Source organism: Epinephelus lanceolatus, chromosome 8, assembly GCF_041903045.1.
Source record: "Epinephelus lanceolatus isolate andai-2023 chromosome 8, ASM4190304v1, whole genome shotgun sequence".
NCBI lineage: Eukaryota > Metazoa > Chordata > Actinopteri > Perciformes > Serranidae > Epinephelus > Epinephelus lanceolatus.
The window spans coordinates 31,345,404-31,368,703 of NC_135741.1; the positions used below are offsets into that span (position 1 = coordinate 31,345,404).

Sequence of the window (23,300 nt, forward strand, 5' to 3'; positions counted from 1 at the left end):
TTACAAAGACCAGATACAGCCTGCGTGACACTGACATGTATAATCTCTGAAGTTGCTCAAAAATAAAGTAACATTAACATAAACAGCGAATAAATAAACGGCACCAGATGGAAGTATTCAGAGTTTTGTAGAATACACAGATAATTCAAGGGCAAAGTTAAAAAGAAAGTAAAAAATTGCAATTCTCATATAACTTATCATTTCAGTCATTCATTATCTGCAACCACATATCTTGTTAAGGGTCGCGAGGGGCAGCAGACTATCCCAGCTGACACACAGAGACAGACCACCATTCCCGCTCATATTCAAACCTACAGCAAATTTAAAGTCACCAGTTAACCAGACCTGCATGTCTTTGGACTGTAGAGGGACCCAGAGAAAACAATGCTGACACAGGGGAGTACATGCAAACTCCACACCAAAGGGCCTCAGTTGGCTGGCTTCCAGACCAAAAACCTCTTACTGTGAGCAGACAGTGCCAACCACAGCACCACCGTGTCACCCCAAACTATAGTTTGACACAACTAAATATAGGGTAATATAAATACAGGACAATAATAAAACTTTTGGTATGATGAAAGTAAAATGTTTCTGAGCTACACATTTTTTAGCAGTTTTGATTAAGTTAATTGAGAAATTTTTATGTATTTAAGATTTTGTAATAGTACTATTTGTGCATTTATTTAGGTCATACTTTAAATTCCACCTAGTTCCTGCAAAAGACACATTGCTCAGCTTGGCTCTTCTGTTTCATGAGTCAGCATTTTAAACTGCATGAAAACTACTCAGGGTCTACAAGTATTCCACTAAAGATGAAAAACTGTCTGCAGAAGGACCTGTTAATTGGCAAGCTCTCATGTACTTAATGGGCACTTAAAGGGAAACTAAAGTATTTTTCAACCTGGACCCTATTTTCACATGTTTTTGACTCTAAATACCAAAGTTCCCTTTAGCTACTGTTTTATTAATGCAGGGGCACTACAAAACTCAATCAGTTAAACAAACATCATGTAGACAGCAACTTTGAGGTGGCTAACTAGCGTGATCAAGATCAAGAACATTTCCAATTAGATGTGGCCAATTTCTATTCATTTTAGGGCATTTACATAAAGCAAATTGCAAGAGATAATAACTTAATTCAGAGTGTCTTCAGTATTTACCATTCATAGAAGATGGTTGAATTAAGTTGGGTTTATTCTCAGTTATATACTAGTACTACAGTTTATAACCAACATGTGTATACCACCATCACTACCGGAAACAAGCACTCAAACTCTTATTGTTATATTTTATGAGTACAAAAACAAACACCAAATTCCACAGATACATGCTCACTCCTGTACTCACGACAGTACACATTCCCTTCCCGACTCACCAGTGTAGTCTTCACGGCAGATACAGGTATACCCTCCTTCTCTGCGGGCACACACCCCTCCATTCATGCAGGGGTTGGAGTAACACAGGTTGATCTCCGTCTCACAGTAATCACCCGTGAAGCCAACTGGGCAGCGACAGCGTAAACCCGCGATGGGGTGGATGGGCCGGAACAAGATGGAGGGTGAGGAAATGAAGGGGGCGGAGCTGTTGAAGCGCAGCACTGAGATGCACTTCATGTAGTTCTGGCACGGTTCACGCAGACACACATTGTCATCAAACGGGAGGACCTGGAGTGATGGGAGAGGAAAGATGTTGGAGATCATTGAGAGGAATGTTACTGCTTTGTTAACATGTAAACAGAAGTTTACTGTTGTAAGTGCTCCAGATGGTGCCCTAATTCAATCCTAGTTTTCACTGCTCAGCATACTTTCTAATCAAGGGCTTTTTTTCCATCATTATTTCTGCCTAGCTGAAACACACAACTATTTCCAATTTCCCTACAGCACATATTCTGAAGTGTAAAAGAAGTAAAAACACGTGCAACTACTAACATTAATGTTGGCTCTTTCCCATTTGTGTATTCCAGTAAGCCATGCAAACAATGGTGGAAAATATATTAAGATTCTAAAATACAAATAAAAAGTAAAAATAGTGTGTACCAATATACCAGTGTAAATATACTCATTTGTGTATAATTACTTACTTACTACATTATTTTACTACGTTAGCTGGTCAAGTGGAGCTAATTTTTACTAATTTCTATACATAGTTCAATCCACAACAATGCATTTGATTTCATAAACTAATCTTTATTTTTCATATTAGGTCTTTATCTGAAATATAACAAGTAACTATAACTGTCAGATAAATGTAGGAGTAAAAAAAAACATATTTCCCTCTGCAATGCAGTTAAGTGGAAGTGTAAAGGTATTTAAATGGAAATACTCAAGAGAGGTAATGTACTAAGTTGTCAGGGAGAAAGCATCCACAGTACCAGGACACTGACATTGGAGCAGCTAACTTGACTGCAGCCTTGATTAAGATTATTAATTACACCTGTGCACCTGCTGTGACATGTCAAAATGTCTACCATGAATAAAGGCTATTATGCAGCAGGTATACAGTACAGGCCAAAAGTTTGGACACACCTTCTCATTCAATGCGTTTTCTTTATTTTCATGACTATTTACATTGTAGATTCTCACTGAAGGCATCAAAACTATGAATGAACACATGTGGAGTTATGTACTTAACAAAAAAAGGTGAAATAACTGAAAACATGTTTTATATTCTAGTTTCTTCAAAATAGCCACCCTTTGCTCTGATTACTGCTTTGCACACTCTTGGCATTCTCTCCATGAGCTTCAAGAGGTCATGTGAATGCTACTTGAGGTGCCACCCAATCACTATTGCAGATTAAGTACCCCACCTTACGGCAACGGCACTCCCTGATGGCAGTGGCCCCCCAGCAGGACAATGCGCCATGCCACATCGTAAAAACTGTTCAAGAATGGTGAGGAACTTGACAAAGAGTTCATGGCATTGGCCTGAATTCCAGATTCCCAAGATCCCAATCTGATCGAGTGTCTCTGGGACGTGTTCGTACCCCACCTCACAACCCACAGGACTTATAGGATCTGCCGCCAACACCCTGGTGCCAGACATCACAGGACAACCCCAGAGGTCCTGTGTCCCTGCACTGACAGATCAGAGCCAGGTCCGATCCAAGGAGGCCCCACCACGGATCAGGGTACACTACACACTACAGTGCTGCTCAATCAAATTGGGATCCAGGGATTTTTGAGGCCAGATCAAGGCCTCGAACTCTTTGTCATGCCATGGGGGGGTGTACTTGGTCTGCAACAGTGTTTGGGCAGGTGGTGCACGTCAAGTGGAATCCACATGAGTACCGGGACCAAAGGTTTCCCAGCAGAACATGCATTGCGACAAGATGATCTATGTCATTCACCTTACCCTCCAGTGGTTTTCAAGTCTTGGCTGATTGGTGTATATATCAATGACAAATCAGTCTTGCCTATAGTCTTTCCACATCCCCTCAGGTCAGAAACTTCTCAGGTCTTAGTCATTATAAAGGCCTCCTTAGATACTCTAAAAACGGTTGCCCTGAGAAATGTTTTACAATCACAGCCCTATCACAAAAAGACGTATTGCTACTGGTCTTTTTTTCCCTCTTACTCATTTGCCCTCACATTGCTTTCAGAAGACAGTATTTACTGTTACTGTTTGCTGTTAGGGTCGCTGGATCAGATAGGTATTCACTAGATTGTGTCTTCTTAGACAGTAAGAGGCTATTGATTCAGTTTGTGTGTATTAATGTGTGTTAGTGTGACAGTGCCTGTTGAGAGAAGGTCATACAGTCAGCCTTAAACTATGTATCTCCTGACACCGCTGTGTTCTCTCTCGGCCCTCCGTAAATCTTTTCCTCTTTACGTTTCGCTTGTTTTCCTCTATCGAAACATCTCTTTCTCTCATGCGTGTACAGAGATGCTCTGTGGGTGTGTAAGCTTGCATGTAACCGATGTGCATGCTGTGTCCAGGTGTGTGTGATTTCATGCATGAGAACATTTAGTGGTCATATCAGCGTATTGCTGGATGAAACCATATGGCTGCGCTGGCGTGGCATCTGTATTGTGTTATTATCAGTTCACATGCAATATGCTCAAGTGACTGTCTTTAGATGCATGTGTGTGTTTGCACAATGTGTCTTGATACTTCACGTCTTATTACATGTGACCCTGATTTCCAGCTGCTGCATGTGACTGACTTTTGCACATACATACACCACCAATGAGCATTTAAATCCTGCGATTCTTATCTGTGTATTTGTATTTGTAAATGTGAACTGACCTCCATCTGTGTTAGTGACGTCAGCCTCGGTCTGTTCAGGTACAGCTGTTCCTCCAGGGTCTCAGAAGGGAAAAAGAGTCCGCCCGGCAAGGCGGCAGAGAAGCTGACATTCAGGATCCCTCCTGGCGCCGCATCCAGGTCTGGCTGGATGTTGAAGATGAAAACATCCTCAACAGGCACCGAGAGCACCGCCGACACGCCCTCCAGGAAGTTACTCAGCAGCGGTGACAGGAAGTGTTCCTGAGACATATTCTGGAGGCGGACGGTGACACTGCTGCCCAGCATGTCCTCGGTTATGATGAGGACGCGGAGAACGCACTGTGCTGAAATGCTGTGAGCACCATCTGAAGAGTTAAAAAAGAAAGCGGAGGAAGAAAGGTTAGGTGGATGAATAGATGAGCTCATGGATGAAGTGTATAGAGAATGGACAAAAGGGTTAGGAGGTGAAGGAACAAGAGATGAAGAAAGATAAAGATAGAGAGGGTTGGGAGACATGGAGTGATAAATAGGTATAAACAGGTGAAGGCGTAAGAGGAGGGAGATAGATGAAGGGGGAGGCACAAGGGAGAAGGGTCAGGGGCGACAGGAATAAAGAGCGAAGAGCAGAGGTAAAAAGACCGATAAATGAAGAGGAGCAAGAGAGGAAGGATTATAAAGAGGAGGAGAAAAGGTGAGGAGGTCACAATAAGGTCATGAGATATGCAGCTTGGACAGAATCCTGCCTTACATATGTTATCATACATAATACCTGCACAGTCGACACACCTACAAATAAACAAGAAACAGATCCAGGGTCCTTTTCAAAACTGCTTTGTGAATGTGGCATTTTACAAGAAAAACTGCTTTTAAGTCTTAAAGGAACCATTTCTCTACTGAAGTGAACAAACTCATTCTGGAGGCAGTTAAAAGTCAAAACACTGCTGAAGGCCACCTCCAGAGAAGAGCGACAAACACAAATGCACACACACACACACACACACACACACACATACAAACACACACATTAACAAGCCTGTTTTCAATCAAACTTGTAGTTACAGCTGTCAAAGGTAATGTACTATAATTCAGTGTGTTATTTAAATTGAGTGAAAGAGAGAGAGAAGTTTGTAGCTGATTGAAACTGCCAGTACGCTGACATTTAAATAATGTGATGGGAAAATAAGCTTGTGAGAGTGGATTACACAAATTATGTCATTTATCTGCTGTACTTTAAATTTACAGCATTAAGTATATTTTCTTTATTCAGCCACCCTACAGTCTGTGTTAGTTGCCTGGTCATAATCCAAGTTGTGTTGTCAGACATATACGTCACAGTTGGCTTACATTTTCAAGTAACAAGTTAAAAAAAAGTACCCAATTTGCTACTGGCATTTGAGGTGAACTGTCACATTATTCATGTCCACATCCAACCCTGTCTCTTGCAAAATACTTAAATATATTTTTAAAAAGTTTTGGGGAAAACAAAATTACTTTCACTGGCAGTGTTTCTTTTTCCATTGTGACGCTCTTACACTGAACTGAGGTCTTAGGGAGCAGGTTGCTGTGGGTGACTGGGCGTACAAAACACAGTACGCCCAGCACCAGAGATTGAGATTTCTGCATCCCACTTGTGGTTTGAGGCTAAAAATATTTGGTTGAAGGAACACTTCACCTGCCAAATGACAACTTATATCAGTGACTCACTGCATGTTACCTTGAATTCGTGAAGAAAAGTCTGTTTTTCTGAAATGCCTCTGTGGTGAATAGAGTATCCAAAAAAGCTGAACATTCTTCTTCATTTGAAGCAAACAGGGGCTGCGTTTAACAACAGCAAAACTGTATCAAAATATCTGTTCACAAACTCTCACACAACTTTTGCAGTATAATCCAAGTTTTACTTATCCGGTCGTATGCACAGTAATTCCCAAACATGTGCATTTCCATGAAAACATTACATTTTTAGACATATTAGTACAAACATGCTCATACAGGGCTTAGTAGCATTACTGTGGATGCTCAAGCGGCTCTTATATGCACACACATGATCAGGCTCACTAAGGATGCGCTACTTTTGGGCAGAATTATTTTAAATAGTATGGTTTTAGTGAAAATACATGTGTTTGGGAGGTACTGAGCATATGACGGGATAAATGAGACTTGAATTATACTGCATTTGTTGTGTGAGAGTTTGTAAATCAATGTTTTGATGTACTTTTGCTGTTGTAAAATGTAGTTCCCAGTGACTTCAATTCACAAAAAAATGTTTGCCTTTTTTTGGATTCTTCCTCTACCGTGGAGGCATGCAAGAAAAACATTTTTTTCTTTATGAATTCCATATACTGAACATACAGAAAAGTTAATGCTTCCCATGTTTAAGACACTCTCCTTTCCTTGACTTAACCACATGCTCAGAGTGGTCTAAACATAACACTTTTACAAAATATTTAAGCCATGTCAGTCAGCCAAGAGCTGCTGGGCACTGCTGCATACACAGATGTCAAATAGTTTGGTGGTTACTTTGCTAGCTAACAAAGCCAAATCAGTTTACAAGACATGATCGTGTTGGATGTAATTTTGACCTAAATCTGGAAACGAATCTTTATTAGATGTTCAGTTCCTATATTTAGTCATCATCAGCACATAGCCAATTATCCAGTGGACCTTCATGATAGGAGATCAATAAGAGATTTATAACACAAGACGGCAGAGTAATATTCTGAAATCCATCTCACCGCAAATGTAATGCCATATTTTAATCATATGTTTCAGTAAGAAAGACAAAACTCCTGCTTTGAAATCTACATTTGTTTGTAAGCAGGGAGTTGGTTTCAAGCCTTTTGCATGTGACTGAAGAAGCCACAGAGGGACAGAGAGATGGAGAGAGGTGGAGGGGTATCACTGAGTGCCCTCATGTAGAAAACATCATCTCCCCTGTCTCCTCACATTCAGCTTTGGTTACAAATTCAGCACGGCGCTCCGTCTCTCTGAAACCCGTCACTACTACAAAATGAGTTCATACAAATCTCAGCAGGTCACAACTCTCACAAGCACAATAATATCTGTTTCAAAAACAGACATGAGAAATGTTTCATCTACACTGGGTACAAACACATTCCAGCACTGGGCTGTATTGTTTGTCGTGAAACAATTTGGTGCGACAAGCTGGTTAATAAGCTATAAAATAATTCAAATACACACGACCACACCGGCGTGAGGAGGCAATTTTCTACAGCACCACTGAGGCAATGTGAAGGTGAACCAGGGTGAACGATGCCATCAAGAGAATAAAAGACAGAGAACACAATACATGAGGGGTCTTGATGCAAAAAGGGCAGGGCAAGTGTTGGAAAGAAAGAGTAAATGAGAGAAAGAAAAAAGGGAGCCCAGGAGTGATGCGTGGAGGGCGAGGGGTGGATGAGACAGGGAGGATGTTGACAGAGAGAGGCGACGGAGGGTGAAGGAGAGCGAAGGAGGTTTATTAAAACCAGGAAAAGGCAAAGGAGATGAGGGAGGAGGACAAGAGAAGAGGAATGAGAAAGGAAATGAGGGATCTTTAACCAGGGAGTAATAAAAAATAGAGGAAGAGCACTTTGATTATATTAACTGACAGTCAATGATAATTTACTGTTTCAGTATCTCTGTAAATAATTGATTGATTATTGATGCTCCCTTAGCTAATATTGTAGTAATACATAATTTGATAGGTTAGTGAACTGATTAAATGGTCGATTTAAATAAATTTCACCAAGGTGAATAAAATTAGTCAGCTGTTTTCCCTAAAATACAATTTGTTACTCATTTTCTGTTGACATTAAGTGTCAAACACACAGAAAGGAAGGAGGAAAGAAAGCATAAAGGAACAAGAATAAAACATTAGTATTTTTTATTTTTAAGGAAGGACACAAAAAAAACACAAGATTTAGACAGAAATATACAGACAAGAAAATCAGAGATAAATGGAAGAAAGAGATCGAGAGAAAAGAGAAAGAGACATGGCTGGAGGGATGGGGGTTGGGTCTGGTGGCAGCTGGTTTGATTACCGGATTATGAGGAGCCTCACTCCCCACTGACCTCTAACACACACACACACGTGCACACACACACACACTAAAATCCAGAGCCCTTCGTAATAAACGCACAGACAGAGGGAGGAGTGGCATTATGAAGGGACAGAGGAGGAAAAACTCCCACAGAAAATCATCAGGGCACATTTTAATGGAAAAATTCATATGAAATAGCTGGATGAAAAGATAGATGGGCTAAAAGGTAAACATCATGTCACATATCTGACTTTGAAATAACGTACAGCATTAGGTGAAGTAATTAAATGTCACCTCGTCTTCTGGGGCTAAAAGCCAGCTTTATTATCAGCCTCCTGGATCACGATGCAAAGACGCAGGAGTAATTGATGCTGATCTGCCATTGTCATTGAAATGAGAATGGGATCTATGAAAAGACCCAGGATAAGCTGCTGGAGTAGGACACAAATCTTACACACACACGTGCGCACACACATCAATCACAAATGCACATATTCATTCCAGTTCTGTACACATACAAAAATACACCCATCATACTAACACCAACGCTATTACCCTAAATCTAACATTAAAGGAGCAGTGAGACATTTTGGGACATGCGCTTATTTGCTTTCTTGTTGAGCGTTAGAAGCAAAGATTCATACCAGTCTCATGTCTACATGATAAATATGAAGCTACAGACAGGAGGCAATTAGCTTAGCTAGGGATAAAGACTGGAAACAGGGGAAACAGCTAGCTTGACCGTCCAAAGTTTAAAAAAATCTGTTCAATTGCCCCCTGCTGGCTGGCTGCAATGTAGGTCATAAACCCAACACCTCCATGTTAGCAGGTGGGACATGAGCCAAACTACAAACTCAAAGTACACATCAAATACCTTTTTCCCCAAATACGGTCTGTCATTTTATGTAGTTGCTTTCACCCTGTTGTATGTTCATGTGTTCATTTTACTGCTAAGTTTGGTTTTAGTTAATTGATAGTTTCCTGGTTCGAACCCAGGGTGAGGGAGCCCTTCTGTGCGGAGTTTGCATGTTCTCCGCGTGTCAGCGTGGGTTTTTTCCAGCTTCCTCCCACAGTCCAAAGACATATTGTCCGTAGGTGTGAATGTGAGCATGAATGGTTGTCTCTATGTCAGCCCTGTAGTCTGGTGAACTTTCCAGGGTGTACCCCGCCTCCAGCCAAATGTTGGCTGGAATAGGCTCCAGCCTACCCGCGACCCCTAACAGCATAAGCGATTACAGAAAATGAATGAATGAGGATGAATGCTATAAAAAGAGGGTTTCATGTCATGATTGACAGACGATCAGTGGCGCTGCTCCCAGTTCGTCAGACGGGTGTATGGATGGGAACCTGACACTGTACAGTGGGAGGAAGTGGAGATGCATCGCCCATCTTTATTTACAATCACCGGTATGTACAATTCTCTGCTAAACTGAGCTCACCGCCTCCTGGTTCCAGCTTCATAATCAGCATATAGACCATTTTAGTGCTACTCTGTCGCACCGTCGCACGGGCAACAGCTTTGGTTTAGTTTTCTTGTCAGCTACTGCAGTAACAAACATTTAACAGGAAATAGAAAGGGATGTTTATGTTAACAGTCTATATACGTTTATAGATCTTCTCATCTAACACTCAACAAGAAAGCAGAATAAGCAATTTCCCAGAATGTCTGAAAGTGTTGGCGAGGACCATACCAAATGTCCTCTCTTCCCAAAAACATTGTGCTCACAAAGTGTATACCTCATGTAAATTAGAATTTGTAATTTTAGCACTAGAGTCCTCTTTGGGACAGTCTGAGTGGGCGGAAGTTCGCTGCATAGATCAGCCTCTCATTGGGCGGAACGAGCCACCTGCTGAAAGTCCCGCCCTACCACCTCCGGTTGTGTAGCAGTTTTCAAGCACACCGTTGCTGTGGCACCGCCAAGAACGATTGTGATTGGTTTAAAGAAATAAAAAAAGCTGGGTTTTTTTTTCCTCCAATCTTAAAGTGAGAGTCGGCGCAGCCAGACCTTTCTTTTCTTGAGAAAGGTCTGGTGAGCGAGACTATCTTTGGGATAACATGTTTGTGTTACTTCTCAATATATATGCTGCAATAGTAGACACACATACATTATATTTCAAAAGAATGATAAACCACTTACTCCATGCTTTATTGCAATTACTGGAGGATGGTGTTGTTTTCCTCCTCTTTGCCTCCAACCAATCCATCTGCACCAAGGTTATTTGTCCTTTTGTTGACACACTGTTTTGTGTGCAATTGCCATGTTAGAGTGCTACAGACTGTGCGCTTAACTGTTTTCTGATAAGAAGAAAAAATACAACAATTTCCTCTGCCAGGCACTTTGAAAATTTCCCCTTTTAGTTACAGGCTCACAGGAATCCCCTCCGGTGGTCCACAGGGGACAACTGTGACAACTCAGCAAAACATGTACCAGGCTAAACTAAAAAATGGTACTCTAAATATCAGTGCCTGTTTGTCCTGACAGTTTTTAACCACACTGTGATTTTATCAGCCTTCAGGGGTATTTTGGCCCCAAGCAGCCGTTAAATTCTGACAGTAAACCTGGCACACACACACACACACACACACAAACATGCACAGTTAAATATCTTCATTTGGCTTCCCTTCATGTCCAACTAATTTGGCCAACCTGCATCAGCACAGGGCTCTTCACTCATCCCTCTACAGATGAAGCCAATTGGAGGCTTGAAACAGAAAAGGAAAAACAACCATTCAAGCTAAATGGCCAGTTCAGCAATTACATCCACCAAACTCTGTCCACTTCCTGTCAGCACAAGTCAATGACCTGTCCGCTTCTCTTGCTGAGATCAGCGACAAATATTACACAGGTACATGCCCTGACATGCTAATTACAGTTCTGCTGAAAAGACAAAAGTCATAATCAATAAGTCTGCTGAAACATAAAGGCCACTTTCCAAAATTTCTGGAAGGTTTTGTCGTTAAAGTGTGGGAATCTCACGAAAACTCTAACACTAGGCCTAATTATAATGTCTCCTGCTGTGTTAAAAAGTTCATATTTTTCCAAAGCTCAGCAAGGAAAAGGTGCTAAAATGTAAATGAGTGCTGGAAAGTGTATGCCAGGATTCTTTACTTCACCTCAAGTTTGACTGCAAGCACAACTTAAAGGGGAACTACACCTCTTTTCAAATTCATACGAGTAATTCCTTTGGTCTCAGGCAGTTCAAAAACATTAGTAAACATGAGCAACTCTCTCCCAAATCGAAAAGCTACAGTGCTAAAACTCAAATTTGTGATGTCATAGGGTATGAAGTCTGGAGCTGCTTCAGAGACAATGAATTGGGTAAGATGTTACTGATGATACTGAAAGCACCCAGGAGAATATTCTGAATATATGGGTACAGTTTTGGGTTTCAAAGATGAGAACACTGCAATAGAATAAAGCACATTTGGGTATAAAACAGAAAACATTCTGTGGGTCCACAAAATCAGGCTCCCATTCATTGTCTATGGAACTTTTTGCCATATGACATTGCAAGTTTAAGACTTACTTCTCTGGTTTCTGGCTTTGGCAGAGATCATGTTCACATATATTAATGACCTTTCCTATGCCATGCAGTTAACAGGAATTCCTAATTCAGGTTGTGTTCCCCTTTAGAGTTATTGTGTTTTACCTAGACGCATGGGGGAAATATCATTTTGAAATGTAGCAGTTGTAGTTTTTGTCTCAAATCCTCCTCTGTTACTAAAACCATCCATTTGACCATCTTCCATTCAAAGAATTTCAATTTCCAACAAAAAGTCAGACAAAATTATCAGTTGAACAAATTGTCCAGATATCTCATCTGATGCTCAGACAGACTTTATGGCATTTTTGCCTTTATTTGACCGATGAAAGAGTAGCTTGGAAACGGGGGAGAGGGCACCGTAAGACATGCAACAAAGGCTGGAATTAAACCAGGAATGTTGCAATAATGTGGCATGCATTGTAACAACTTGGCTCCAAGACTCTCTAAGACAACACTTTAAACAAAAATGTCAGATAAATACCAGTCAGTAATGGTCTCTACACATGCATCCCTACATTTTTTAGAAAATCAGATAATTTATTAATAGAATATTTTTTTTATATGATTAAATGTATACCCTGAACGGGCTACTTCAGAGCAAATAGAAATATATTTGAAGTCCACCAGATATTAATTTGAAAATGCTAAACTTTTCAGAAATAAGACTATAGGCTCCATATAAAGGCCAATACTGATGCTCAGTAAAGAGAGAGAATAGTGTGCAGGAGGACATAAGTTACCTACTATCTTTTCAATTGTTACCAAAGCTCATGGGATTCAGATCTGTAAAAGGGCTGGTGTATCATTATGGATAGAAAGCCTTCATATCCAGAACTAAATCCAGAGGCATCAGGTCTATCTCTGTGGAATATAAAGACGTGGAGCAGTTGTGAATTACTTTAGAATCCTGGTGAGAGGTGAGTAAGGGTGATCTCGTCCATACCTTCCCAATAAGCCAGGAAGTCATAACTAATGCATCGCCCTTTCTCCATGGTACTCTACTTTAGCGTGCATGGAAACAATGAAACATTAATAACCTCCAAACTCAAAACAAATGGAAGGTTATTTTGGCGTCTTTGGCACCACGGGAAAAACAAAGCATTTCGTAAATAACAACTCAGAGGCGCTTCTGCAAGCTTTCACAGCTCCTATGGGCTTCGAGCCAACATTTTCCCCTTCGTGTGTCCACACTTCAAAGAGGGAGGAGAGCTCGGGGCTGGCGTGCATAAAGCCTCTAAGAATAAACACACTGATCTGGAATCACCAGCGAGGTAGCATGGATGCGTGAACATCAATACGCCATGAGAGGGAGGCTGGCCTCCGATCAGTGCTCCGGCTCTAAGATGCTTTGTGGGTACACACTCCCCAGCGTTTCAAAGGGTTGAAGGAGTTCAGTGCTATCTCTCTGCGCCAGGTAGCCTGACTAATAGCACACTCAAAGCTTCTTGAATGTCAGAGCATCCTGAGCTCGCTTCCTGGAAATCCACACGGAAATAGTCTGCAAAGTAGCGTACAATAGAGGCCCACAGCTGAAACATTTTTGAAAAGCTGTAATACAGGGCAGGAGGATGGGTCACAAGGCAGAGCCCTGGCATTTTCCTTTAAGGAAGAAAGCAGGAAAGTCATAGAGTGAAGCAATCAAATGTTTGGAGGTGGTTTGTGAACGAAAAGTCACTGATTTGAAAATAATGTAAGAAAAAGCTCTGTTGCAAAACTTCGTTATTTTAACTAAAAACCTCATAAAACTCCCAGATGCCTTGAAATTAAAGGGGAACTGTTAAAAGAAACACAATTTCATGGTTACATGGTTACAGTTTTAATTGTTTAAGACAATTAATGTCTAGGAAGCTGCTTGGGGACACATCAGCTACTCAAGTTAGCTACTAATAGACACACAAGCTGTGTCCCAATTTGCAAGTTTTCCAAATGACAAAATTAGTATTAAAAATTAAATTAAATTGAAATTAAAAAAAAAATTAGTAGTAAAAAGTATTAAAAAAAAAAAAAGAAATGCCAATTTTTTTAAATACAATTCTCTGTCCCTGTTTTAATTGTTCATTTATCCCTTGGTATATATATATATATATATATATATATATATATATGCTGGAGATAAAAATAAGTACTGAGTATTTTTTACATCAGAGTCCCTGTCTTTTCTCTTTCTGTAAAACGTTTCTGTAAAAAATATGTTGGATGGCTCATCCTGCACTCAGGGGAGCTTACAAATGTTCATCCAATCAAACGAGACTTTTGGCGTCAAGCTAGCCACGTGTCATCTTAACCCACTGTTTGTGGGTTGTAGTAGCTAACAGAGCAGTATGGAGTGAGACAGGAAGAGATGTGTTTGGATATCAGTGGGCCAAACCATTGCTTTCATTTCAAAATCAATGTGGCTGAGGTATAAATTGTTCACCTCTCCCTCTTCCTCCTGATGTAACCGCGCGAGAGGAGTGCGTGTGTGTGGAGCAGTCTGCTGTATCGTGCTAAACTCTAAGGCGGAGCACTTTTTAGCAGTCCCATCAAATGCGAAGGATTTGATTTAAATCTTGCAACTGTACAACGCTCAAATATTCCGTTTCACTGGGAAAAACATTACAGTGCAGTACCAAAGACGCTCCAACTTCTGTTTCTCAGGGAGTTTAATGGGCTGTTGATGTTATCTATTATGCAACAGTGAGAGAGGAAACAGAGAAGTCGCACACAGGTGGTAAACACACTGCAGATGCTGGTGAGACAGTTTGATGAAGATTAAAAAAAAGAAACATTAAATCTCTGAAAAACACTGAGCTTTCTGTTTGTGAAGTTTGATTGGCAGTGACCTTCTGTAGTTTCAGAATGACTTTCATTGGTGTGGTTATTTTATCAGTTTGTGATGGAAAAAAAATGATAAAGTACATTTCTTATTTACTGAAAATTTACTATGATTATTGTGCAGTACATACCATAGTGTATGCATTTAGTTTATAATATGGAAAGGGGAAAGATGGTCTATCACATTAACTATAAAACATGTTTTAGACCAAGATAAAATTGTCTGCTTCATTTATTCACCCAACATTAAATCTAAGAGCTCAGAGGAGACGCTGCTCACTTTAAAAGTAACTATTCTGTAATCCATCCAGTTGCAGAATCCAAATGCCTCCTGCATTTAAATTCCTCCCACTGTGGGAAGAAAACCTTGGACATGCATTGGGCAAATTTTGCCTGAATCAATCAAGGTTCAAATACCTCACCAATAGACATTCAGGTCAACCTAAAATGTGATTTGAATGGGGATGATGGGCCGTGTATTCTCAGAGAATACCCATGTTTCTTTTATTATTCATTCTGTGTAGCTCAGTCTGTAAAGGCTAACACTGCCAGGGTTAGAGGTTGAAATCCAGACATGGTTCAGTCATTCACACATGGTTTTGACACTTCTATGGTTAAGAGTCTGACTCAAACCGTATGCACTCTGGGTACTATAAGGGGCTGGGATTAAAAAGAAAAAAGCCCAAAAGGGGAGATATATTACAACTAGCATGCAAAAACCCCAAAACAGTAAAATTGGATTTGGACTGGACAAAAGCCGTATGCTGCTACTCTGAAACACACTAAACACCGTCACGGTGCCTGCAGCCCATTAGTTCTCAGTCCATGTATCCACAATCACATGGTTTTAAATCCCATTTCACACTGTGTTGTCACATCCCTTTGTTTGGCCTTTTCCTGCCTCTCCTCCGTGTCCTCGAAAAGTCCTAATAAAATACATGAGCAGGTTGAATTTTCAAAATGCAGTGTGACACAAAGTGTGAGGAGCTTTATGTTTTCAGCTGTGTGAGTTGCCCCCAGGTCAGGCAAATAGACAGGTACAGTAGCTGCCGAACAAACGCTGCCCTTTTCGAACACACATAAACCGTTTGAGGTTGTTACTGTCTGATGTACTGTACAGTCACCTGAAAATAAAGAACACAACTCCCAGAGAGAGAGTGCAAATATGAACAGCCAAAATGGCACTTCATACAAATGAGTGAATAAATGGATAGCTGAAGAGAGAGGCAGGCCATACATTAATGCCTGTAAAATAACACAAGCGTTAACAATATTGTGTATGCATCATTACAAAGCACACATACATACACACACACAGCCCAGTTGCTGGCTTGACAGCTGATTTCTGCGCTCTGTTTGTTTTTTAAAGCCTTTCCACCCCTGAGGTCTGGGCAATCATTATACTCAGCGCAAAGTAGAACACAGCAACACACTCATACGCGCACACACACATACACACACAAACACACGCGCACACACACAGCAGCCTCAGCAACATAATGGTTTAAACCACCCTTTTACAACAGAGGCAGTAATCCTGAACGTTAAACCAGATACACTTAACTTGTACACACACTGAAAACAAAAAGCCCTCTCACATGCAAAGACTCACTTTAGTCCATATCACATTTATACACACACTCACGTCTATTGTCCGGATAAATGACAAATCCGCACTCTGACCTCTCTGACATGCAGACGTGACATCTGTTTGCAGCTGTTTACAGCCGCAGCCATCACCCTCCTCCATCTTGCATCTGTCTTCTGCTTGTACTGTGGTGCTGCTGTGGTTAGTTCTTCCTCTCGAATGCACAACCACAGAGAATTTATTTTGGTGTGGAAAAAGTAGGACACTATCTGCGGTTGTTGTTTTTGTGTTAAATAATTTGGTATTTTGAAGCATAAAATTGTGGGCTGAACACTCTCTCTTATAAATCATTGCAGTCAACCCTGCACCTGAGGCAGGGTGTGTCTGTAGCAGCTTTCAGCGCTCCTATCACTGTAAGGGCTCTCTGTCACCTGAAAAGATCTCAAATTTGAATTTTCCAAACAATTGCTCCTGTGGGGCGGTGTAACAGTGCAGCAGTAATGGTCTGCTCAGCACGGTACGTGCAGCAAAAAGGACTCCTGTGATGCTTACTTATGTATGCCAGTTACTCAGACACACCTAGAGAAGATGCACACTTACTGAATAATGTTTGAATTACAATTATTAGTGTTCACAGCTTCGAGAGATGGAAACTGTGAAAGCCATGCTAAAAAAAGGCAAAGCTTTAGTCAACTCTTCTCTACATTTGTATTCGGGGTAGCAACAACACACACATCCGATTCCCCCAGCCATGCCTTATTCCGCACAAAAAATGGAAACAGGTAGAAAACCAAACCTACAAAATACAAACTAAAAATACTGTTGGTGTGGCAAACTATGTATCATTGGTCCATAGTTTGGACAAAGTTAAAGACAGTTGGTCCTACTTAAACCAAATACTTTCATCACTAATAGATCAAGATGGCTGCTGCATCAGTTCAGCTTTCCACACCTCTTCCACCCTCATCCTTAACACCGGAGCACCCCAGGGCTGCGTTCTGAGTCTCCTGCTGCACTCCCTGTACACACACTACTGTGTAGCCACTCCAACACCATCATCAAGCTTGGTGACGACACAGCTGTGGTGGGCATGATCACAGATAACAATGAAAAGGAGCTGACCTGCTGGTGTCACGAAAACAACCCACTATTGAACGTCTGCAAAACTAAGGGAGGAACAGGACTTTGGGAGGAAGCAGCAAAGAAACTATGCTCCCCTTAATATCATTGGGTGCTTGATGGAGAAGGTGGATGGCTTCGAATACCATGGTGTCCACATGACCGAGGGCCTGAACTAGGCGCTGCATACATCACTACCTGGTACGGAAACAGCAACGGAGGCAGCGGGAAGCACTAATTCTCCAGTCAGGTGCATGATACGACCAAAGAGAAGAGGGCACAATGAGATGATGTAATTAAAAGAGCATCAAATTAAGGAAAACAAGGGTGTATAATAAAGGGGAGCACAGTGGACAATGGAAATAGAGAGTTTTGCTGACTAATATTACAGCTATGTGCTAGTGAAGGAGTTCTGGTAACAGCCCTGTGTGCATAGTACCTAACATTGAAATCAAGCCTGTGGCAAGCTGCCACGTAATATCTATAGAGAGCTGTGGCAGCCGGTCTGAGCTGCGGCTGTTTGATTCTACTGTGAAACGCAGCCAAACTTAAAGTTGGGGATAGTTTAAATCTTAGTGGCGAATTGCAGCCAGAGAATATCCAAGAATACCCCAATCAGTAAACAGAGTCCTGTGACTCCCATGACATCTCGACCTATGTTACAAAACATTTCTTTCCACCTGAAACACATGAACACGCCTCCCGGGCACAGGAAAATGTTCTTAATGCCTGCGAGCCATGGCTTCAGAACGGGAGCTGTACTACCATTCTGAAGCCTCGAGTTCGGCTGTTACCATCTTGGTTTTTGGATTCAGAAGTGACCATATTTGGACAAGAGGGTCAAGCTGTGGATCTGACTGAGAATGCTGGGTGAGGCCTGGCACGCAGTCTGTCACTCAAAGCAACCACGCCCATAATTATGTGTAACTTTAAGCCTTTATAAAATGTTAACAGGAGAGTTGTATAAAAGTTCATCCCCTATAAAGCTGTCAATAAATCAACTTTACCACCTCCCACAAGCGTAAAAAATATGAAGATTTTGTTGACGTTCATGCATTTCCACTCGGGCTTTCTTATGGGCAAATTGCAAATGCACATAAAAAGAGGGGGATGGAAACATACCTATAGAAGAGCATGTGAAGATGTTGCCATCGTAGAAATCTGAGGTCACCATTGTTTTCACATTAGAGAACATTTTGGAACCATTTCAAAACAAGACAAGAAAAGAAATCTGATCTCAGAGGTACCAAAGACAGTCAGGCCAGAGGATAATTAGAAGTGATCCAAAATGTGGCTGACTCGAGCAGACCCAAAGAGAGAATGCTGGCAGCAGCACTTAGCACCTACTAAGTACCATCAGCAGCAGCAGCAGCAGCAGCAGCAGCTGTAAAGAGCAGCAAGATATGTCTTTTTTCCTGAATTACACAGTTCACACTCTCTTTTTTAAAAAAAATGTGTTTATGTGAGTAAGACGCACCACATGACCAAAGCTGATAGAGTCACATGTTGTTGCAATGCATTACAGCTTTATAAAGTGGTCTAACAGACTCCAACAGACTCATCCAGTCCAGCCCTGATGTCTCACAGGCTGGATCACTGTCCAGCTTCTCTCTGCAGTGATCTGGTTTGTTTACAGCTATCATGTTAATGTTGTAAAGCTAATGTGCTAATGATTTATTGCTGACACAATGCTAAACATAGCACAGACGTTCCAGTCGATCTTTCCTCATTTTCCCTGTACTGCATCTCTCTGTCGTCCCTGGTGGCTGATTTGAACTGAACCCATTTTCATTTTTCCTCACACCAGCACAAACAAATCATTAAAATGCTATTTATGAATACTTAAATTTCCATTTGCCATTCAACATTTGGCTCTTTGATGTCTGAAAGGTTAGGAGACCTGAACTTTGGGTAATAAACGCTCTGTGTTTGTGATGTACTTCAAGTTCTAATGTGTTTTGTATCACTTTAAATGACTGTAAAGCAATTGTTATTAGCATGCTAAAAATAAGTTCTGTGTGCAGATGCAAGTTTTGCTGGGACTTGAGCAAATGTCCCCAGGTCCCAGTTTTTAATGATTAAAAAACTGACTTTTATTTCATTAAAGTGTATATAATGTCCTGGTGTCTTAAAGGGACAGTCCACCCCTAAATCAAAAAGATAAACTCCTCTTTCCTGTAATGCTGCTTATCAGTCTAGATTGCCTTCTCTCGAATATAATGGAACTAGATGGCACTCAGCTTGTGGTGCTTAAAGCGCCAAAAAATACACTGGAAAAACTCAACAGCAATGTCTCTTTTCAGAGTGAATGACAACACGTAAGACCTATTTTCTTTCTACTGAACCACACCTGCCGACCTAACCCCTCGCAGAGGAAAGCTATTTGTGGAAGAATGTTAAAGCCCTGGCGAGGAGGACCCAAATAATGTTTACATTTTGCCTTGTAATGAGCACAGCCTCTCGTCCATGAGTATATGCAAGCTTGGGGGGCGTAGTTTGGTGAAGAAAATAGTTCCGACATGAAGCTGGTCACAACAAGGTCTGTGGATAATCTTGAGTAACCCAATCATGATTTCTAGAAAGACACTGCTGTTGAGTTCTGGAGAAGGAAGATATCTCTACAGCCGATATCTCCAACACTTGGCAACTCACACCAAAGCAATCTAGACTGATAAATAGCACTACAGGTAAGAAAAAAATATGTATTTTTGACTTGAGGGTGAACTGTCTCTTTAATACCTTATTGCATAACAGCATGTTGCAGAAGCAGTTTGTCTCCTTTATGTCTAAATTTTACCCTGTACTTGGTAGTTTATAAATCTCGTCCAGCCATGTGTGTGTTTCGAAGTGCAAACGGGAAACAGAATGTAATAGATAAATGTCAGCCTTCTTAATTAAAGACACAGGCAAAGTAGAAAAACATCCTGCAAGGTGCTGGAGCGTAGCGAAGGCAGAGGGAGGAAAAAGGATGCATTCATTTTCTCCATGTCTGTGACGTTTAACAAATCACCACTTCTTTATCACAAACATTCATTATACTATTCCAGCAGATTATAGAGGTACTCTGTAATGACTCCGTAACTTTCTGCTGCCAGAGTTTGAGTTTAAATTTGCTGTGAGTTGAATGCATTAGGCAGGCTGAATATTCTATCAGAGCAGATATTCAACCTGCCTCACACAGCTGAGTGATATGCACAGAAAGTTTTACGACTTAATCTGACAGACTACAGGAGAGCAGCATGGAGAACTTTGTGTTGTCCTGCTTCCTGGGGAAATGGGGAGCCACAAGTTAGAAACTGTTTTTTGATTATTCAAATAATTGCGTTGGTCTGTTAGGAAAAACAAGCTGTATATGAACAAATGGAAAACTTAGTGGAGCAAGTCTCAAATATTTTGAGATCAGACAGTCACATAAAGTTAATCTACAGCAGTTTGTTGCCTCCAAAATTACAGCAACTCAAGCTGCTCTCCAGACAGCCACATACTTGATAAGATTTACTGTTCGTATAATGAGGTAGTGTTATTCGAAGCTATGTAAAGACACATTTCTTCACTCAGAGAGAATTAGGTGACAGGGGGAGGGAAAAAAGGTGTGAGAAGCAGATTTCAAGAGCAGAGGCTTCCCAGACCAAGTGCAAAACTCCCAGCAGGGAACATGAATTTGTTATGCTCTCAACTCCCTGAAAACTTCTGTCAAAATATTCACCCATGGCAGCACACCATGCCTGAATTTTCACTGTCACAGCATTCCCCTATGCGTAATGTTGCCTTATTTATCACCATTTCCCAGCAGTCATCCTGCCACTCAAACCACATTGTTATCCGTGAGAAGAGAGACGTATGAAATGGACTGTATTTGTACAGGGCAGCTCCCAGACGGGGATGTGCACAGCTGTGTGAATGCAAAGTAAACTGGCATTTACAGTAAAAGAGACTGGAGTGCAAGTCTAGCATATTCACGATGAACGAAAGCTGGGACACAGACATGCTATCAGTACATTTTGCTGTCTGATTCCTCTCCATAAGACTCAGAGAATACTACATTGATAACTCCTTTATACATTTGCATAAAATAACTTGAAGCCAGTTGCTTAAGCTATGAGAACAGTCCACTGTCCTTTTAACACAGTTATCAAGCATTCAACTATGTAACAGTGTTATAGTGTAAGACAGACATGGTCGCCGCTAACCTATCCAACACCTAATATCTTTGGCCTTCAGTGAGCTAAATACCTCTGACAATATCAGAAAGCTTTAAAGAGACACCAGCTCTCTCTCAAAACCTGTTGAGGTCACAGGTTTGGTCCCAGCGTCTGTGTCATAGTTACAGGACGGTAATGGCCCAGTGGAGAAACCTGCCATCTGGCTCTGTGTCCCTCTGAGGAAAGAGAAAACTGTGTCGATGTTACAACCATCTCTGCTCGGCCTGAACCATTTAGCTCCTGATGGGTGGTAGATGCATCGTGACCCTGTCAGGATGAAGATGTAGTGCGTACGTCTAATGGATTCTAATGGGCTGGTAAAAGTTTCTTTACATTGTGGTTGACCAGTACGTACAGTGTGCTGTATGTAGGTCATCATGACTGGTAAGTGAGTTGCAGTAAGTGCTGTTTGTTTGTGATGCTGTGGGTTTGAGCCCATTTGTAAACTTTTAATGCTGTTTCTCTTTAGCCTCTATAAAGATCTAGTATGTTTAAAGTAATACTTGTATTTTCTTTGTATATGAATTAATCATCCCCCCTGTTACACTGAATTTGTGAAGAAAAATTGTTTTCTTTTCTTTGTATTTTCAGTGTTTTATCCATTTACAAACTGTAACACAACTCATGTGGTATTCCAAGTCTCATTTCTCCAGTTGTATGCTCAGTACTTTCCAAAAACAAGCATTATTGCTGAAACCTTACAACCCTGCTCAGTGGAATGAGTGAGCAAAGTTCAAATGCATGCGCTCATATGGGGAAGTATTTAAAATGGATAAGTTTTAATGAAAATGCATGTATTTGAGGAGTGCTCAGGATAAATAAGACTTGGATTATACTGCACAAGTTATGTGAGAGTTTCTTAACGCTGCTCCCCTATGACTTCAATTAATCGAGAATTTTCCCAGTTTTTAGATTGTTCATCCACAGTGGAGGCATGTGAGAAAAACTGCAGTTGCTTCACAAATTCAAGGTAACACAGGGTGACTTATTGATATACAAATGATTTTTGAGGGGTGAGTATTCCTTTAAAGTCGATATGTATGCTGTGGCAACACACACCAACATACCTTTGAACAATTTGATTAGGTAGCAAGGGGTGGGTTACGCTAGAAAAGAACCAATTTGCACAATGTGTCGTCCAACCACGTTGGAAAGCATAAATGTTTCTGTTACTCAAGGCCTCACATCAAGGCAGAGTGAAAAGTCGACACAGAGAGATGAGCAAGACGTGGTAATTATTTAAATATGGGGATAAGGGCACACATTTTCAGACAGACATTCCTGGAAGGCAATCATAGTGCTGCCCTCATGGTGTTGCATGCTTCAAAAGTTTGGTAAAGAACGAAAGAAGAGAGCTAAAGAGAAGTTTAAACCCTGTCTACTTTCTCACCTTCGCACACACAATGTCAATGTCAGACTGGCAGTTTTAAGTTATATATATATTGTCAGACACTCACTTTATCAGTAGATGAAGATACAATATAAAGATAAAATGCCATTAAATAATATTAATCTGTAAAACTACTAAGATTTACGACTCCATGTTAGGGTGAAATAGCACAATACAGAGCCAGGGAAGGGGAGGAATATCCCAAGAAACAAATTTGGATATTCTCCAAGAATAAAATGGTGAATTCACAAGAAGAAAAAGTACTGCCAGAAAGTTGGGTGACATAGTATGAATAGCAACTAAATCCATGTAGGAAACTGTGATGGATGACTGGGTCAAGCACAGGACTTTTACCCACTAGAGCAAGGTTTGTGTCC

General features: G+C 40.9%; 1 protein-coding gene across 3 annotated transcripts in view; it reads right to left on the reverse strand.

Moving 5' to 3' along the window:
* Positions 1–23,300, reverse strand: part of celsr3 (cadherin, EGF LAG seven-pass G-type receptor 3) — a 144,470-nt gene that overhangs the window by 106,357 nt on the left and 14,813 nt on the right. For all 3 annotated transcript variants that reach the window (XM_033628742.2, XM_078170193.1, XM_078170192.1), the window contains exons 2-3: positions 4,246–4,589; positions 1,376–1,664 (exon numbers count right to left, since the gene is read on the reverse strand). In XM_033628742.2, the coding sequence (XP_033484633.2) occupies positions 1,376–1,664; positions 4,246–4,589 (633 nt within the window). The remainder of the gene's footprint in view (positions 1–1,375; positions 1,665–4,245; positions 4,590–23,300) is intronic.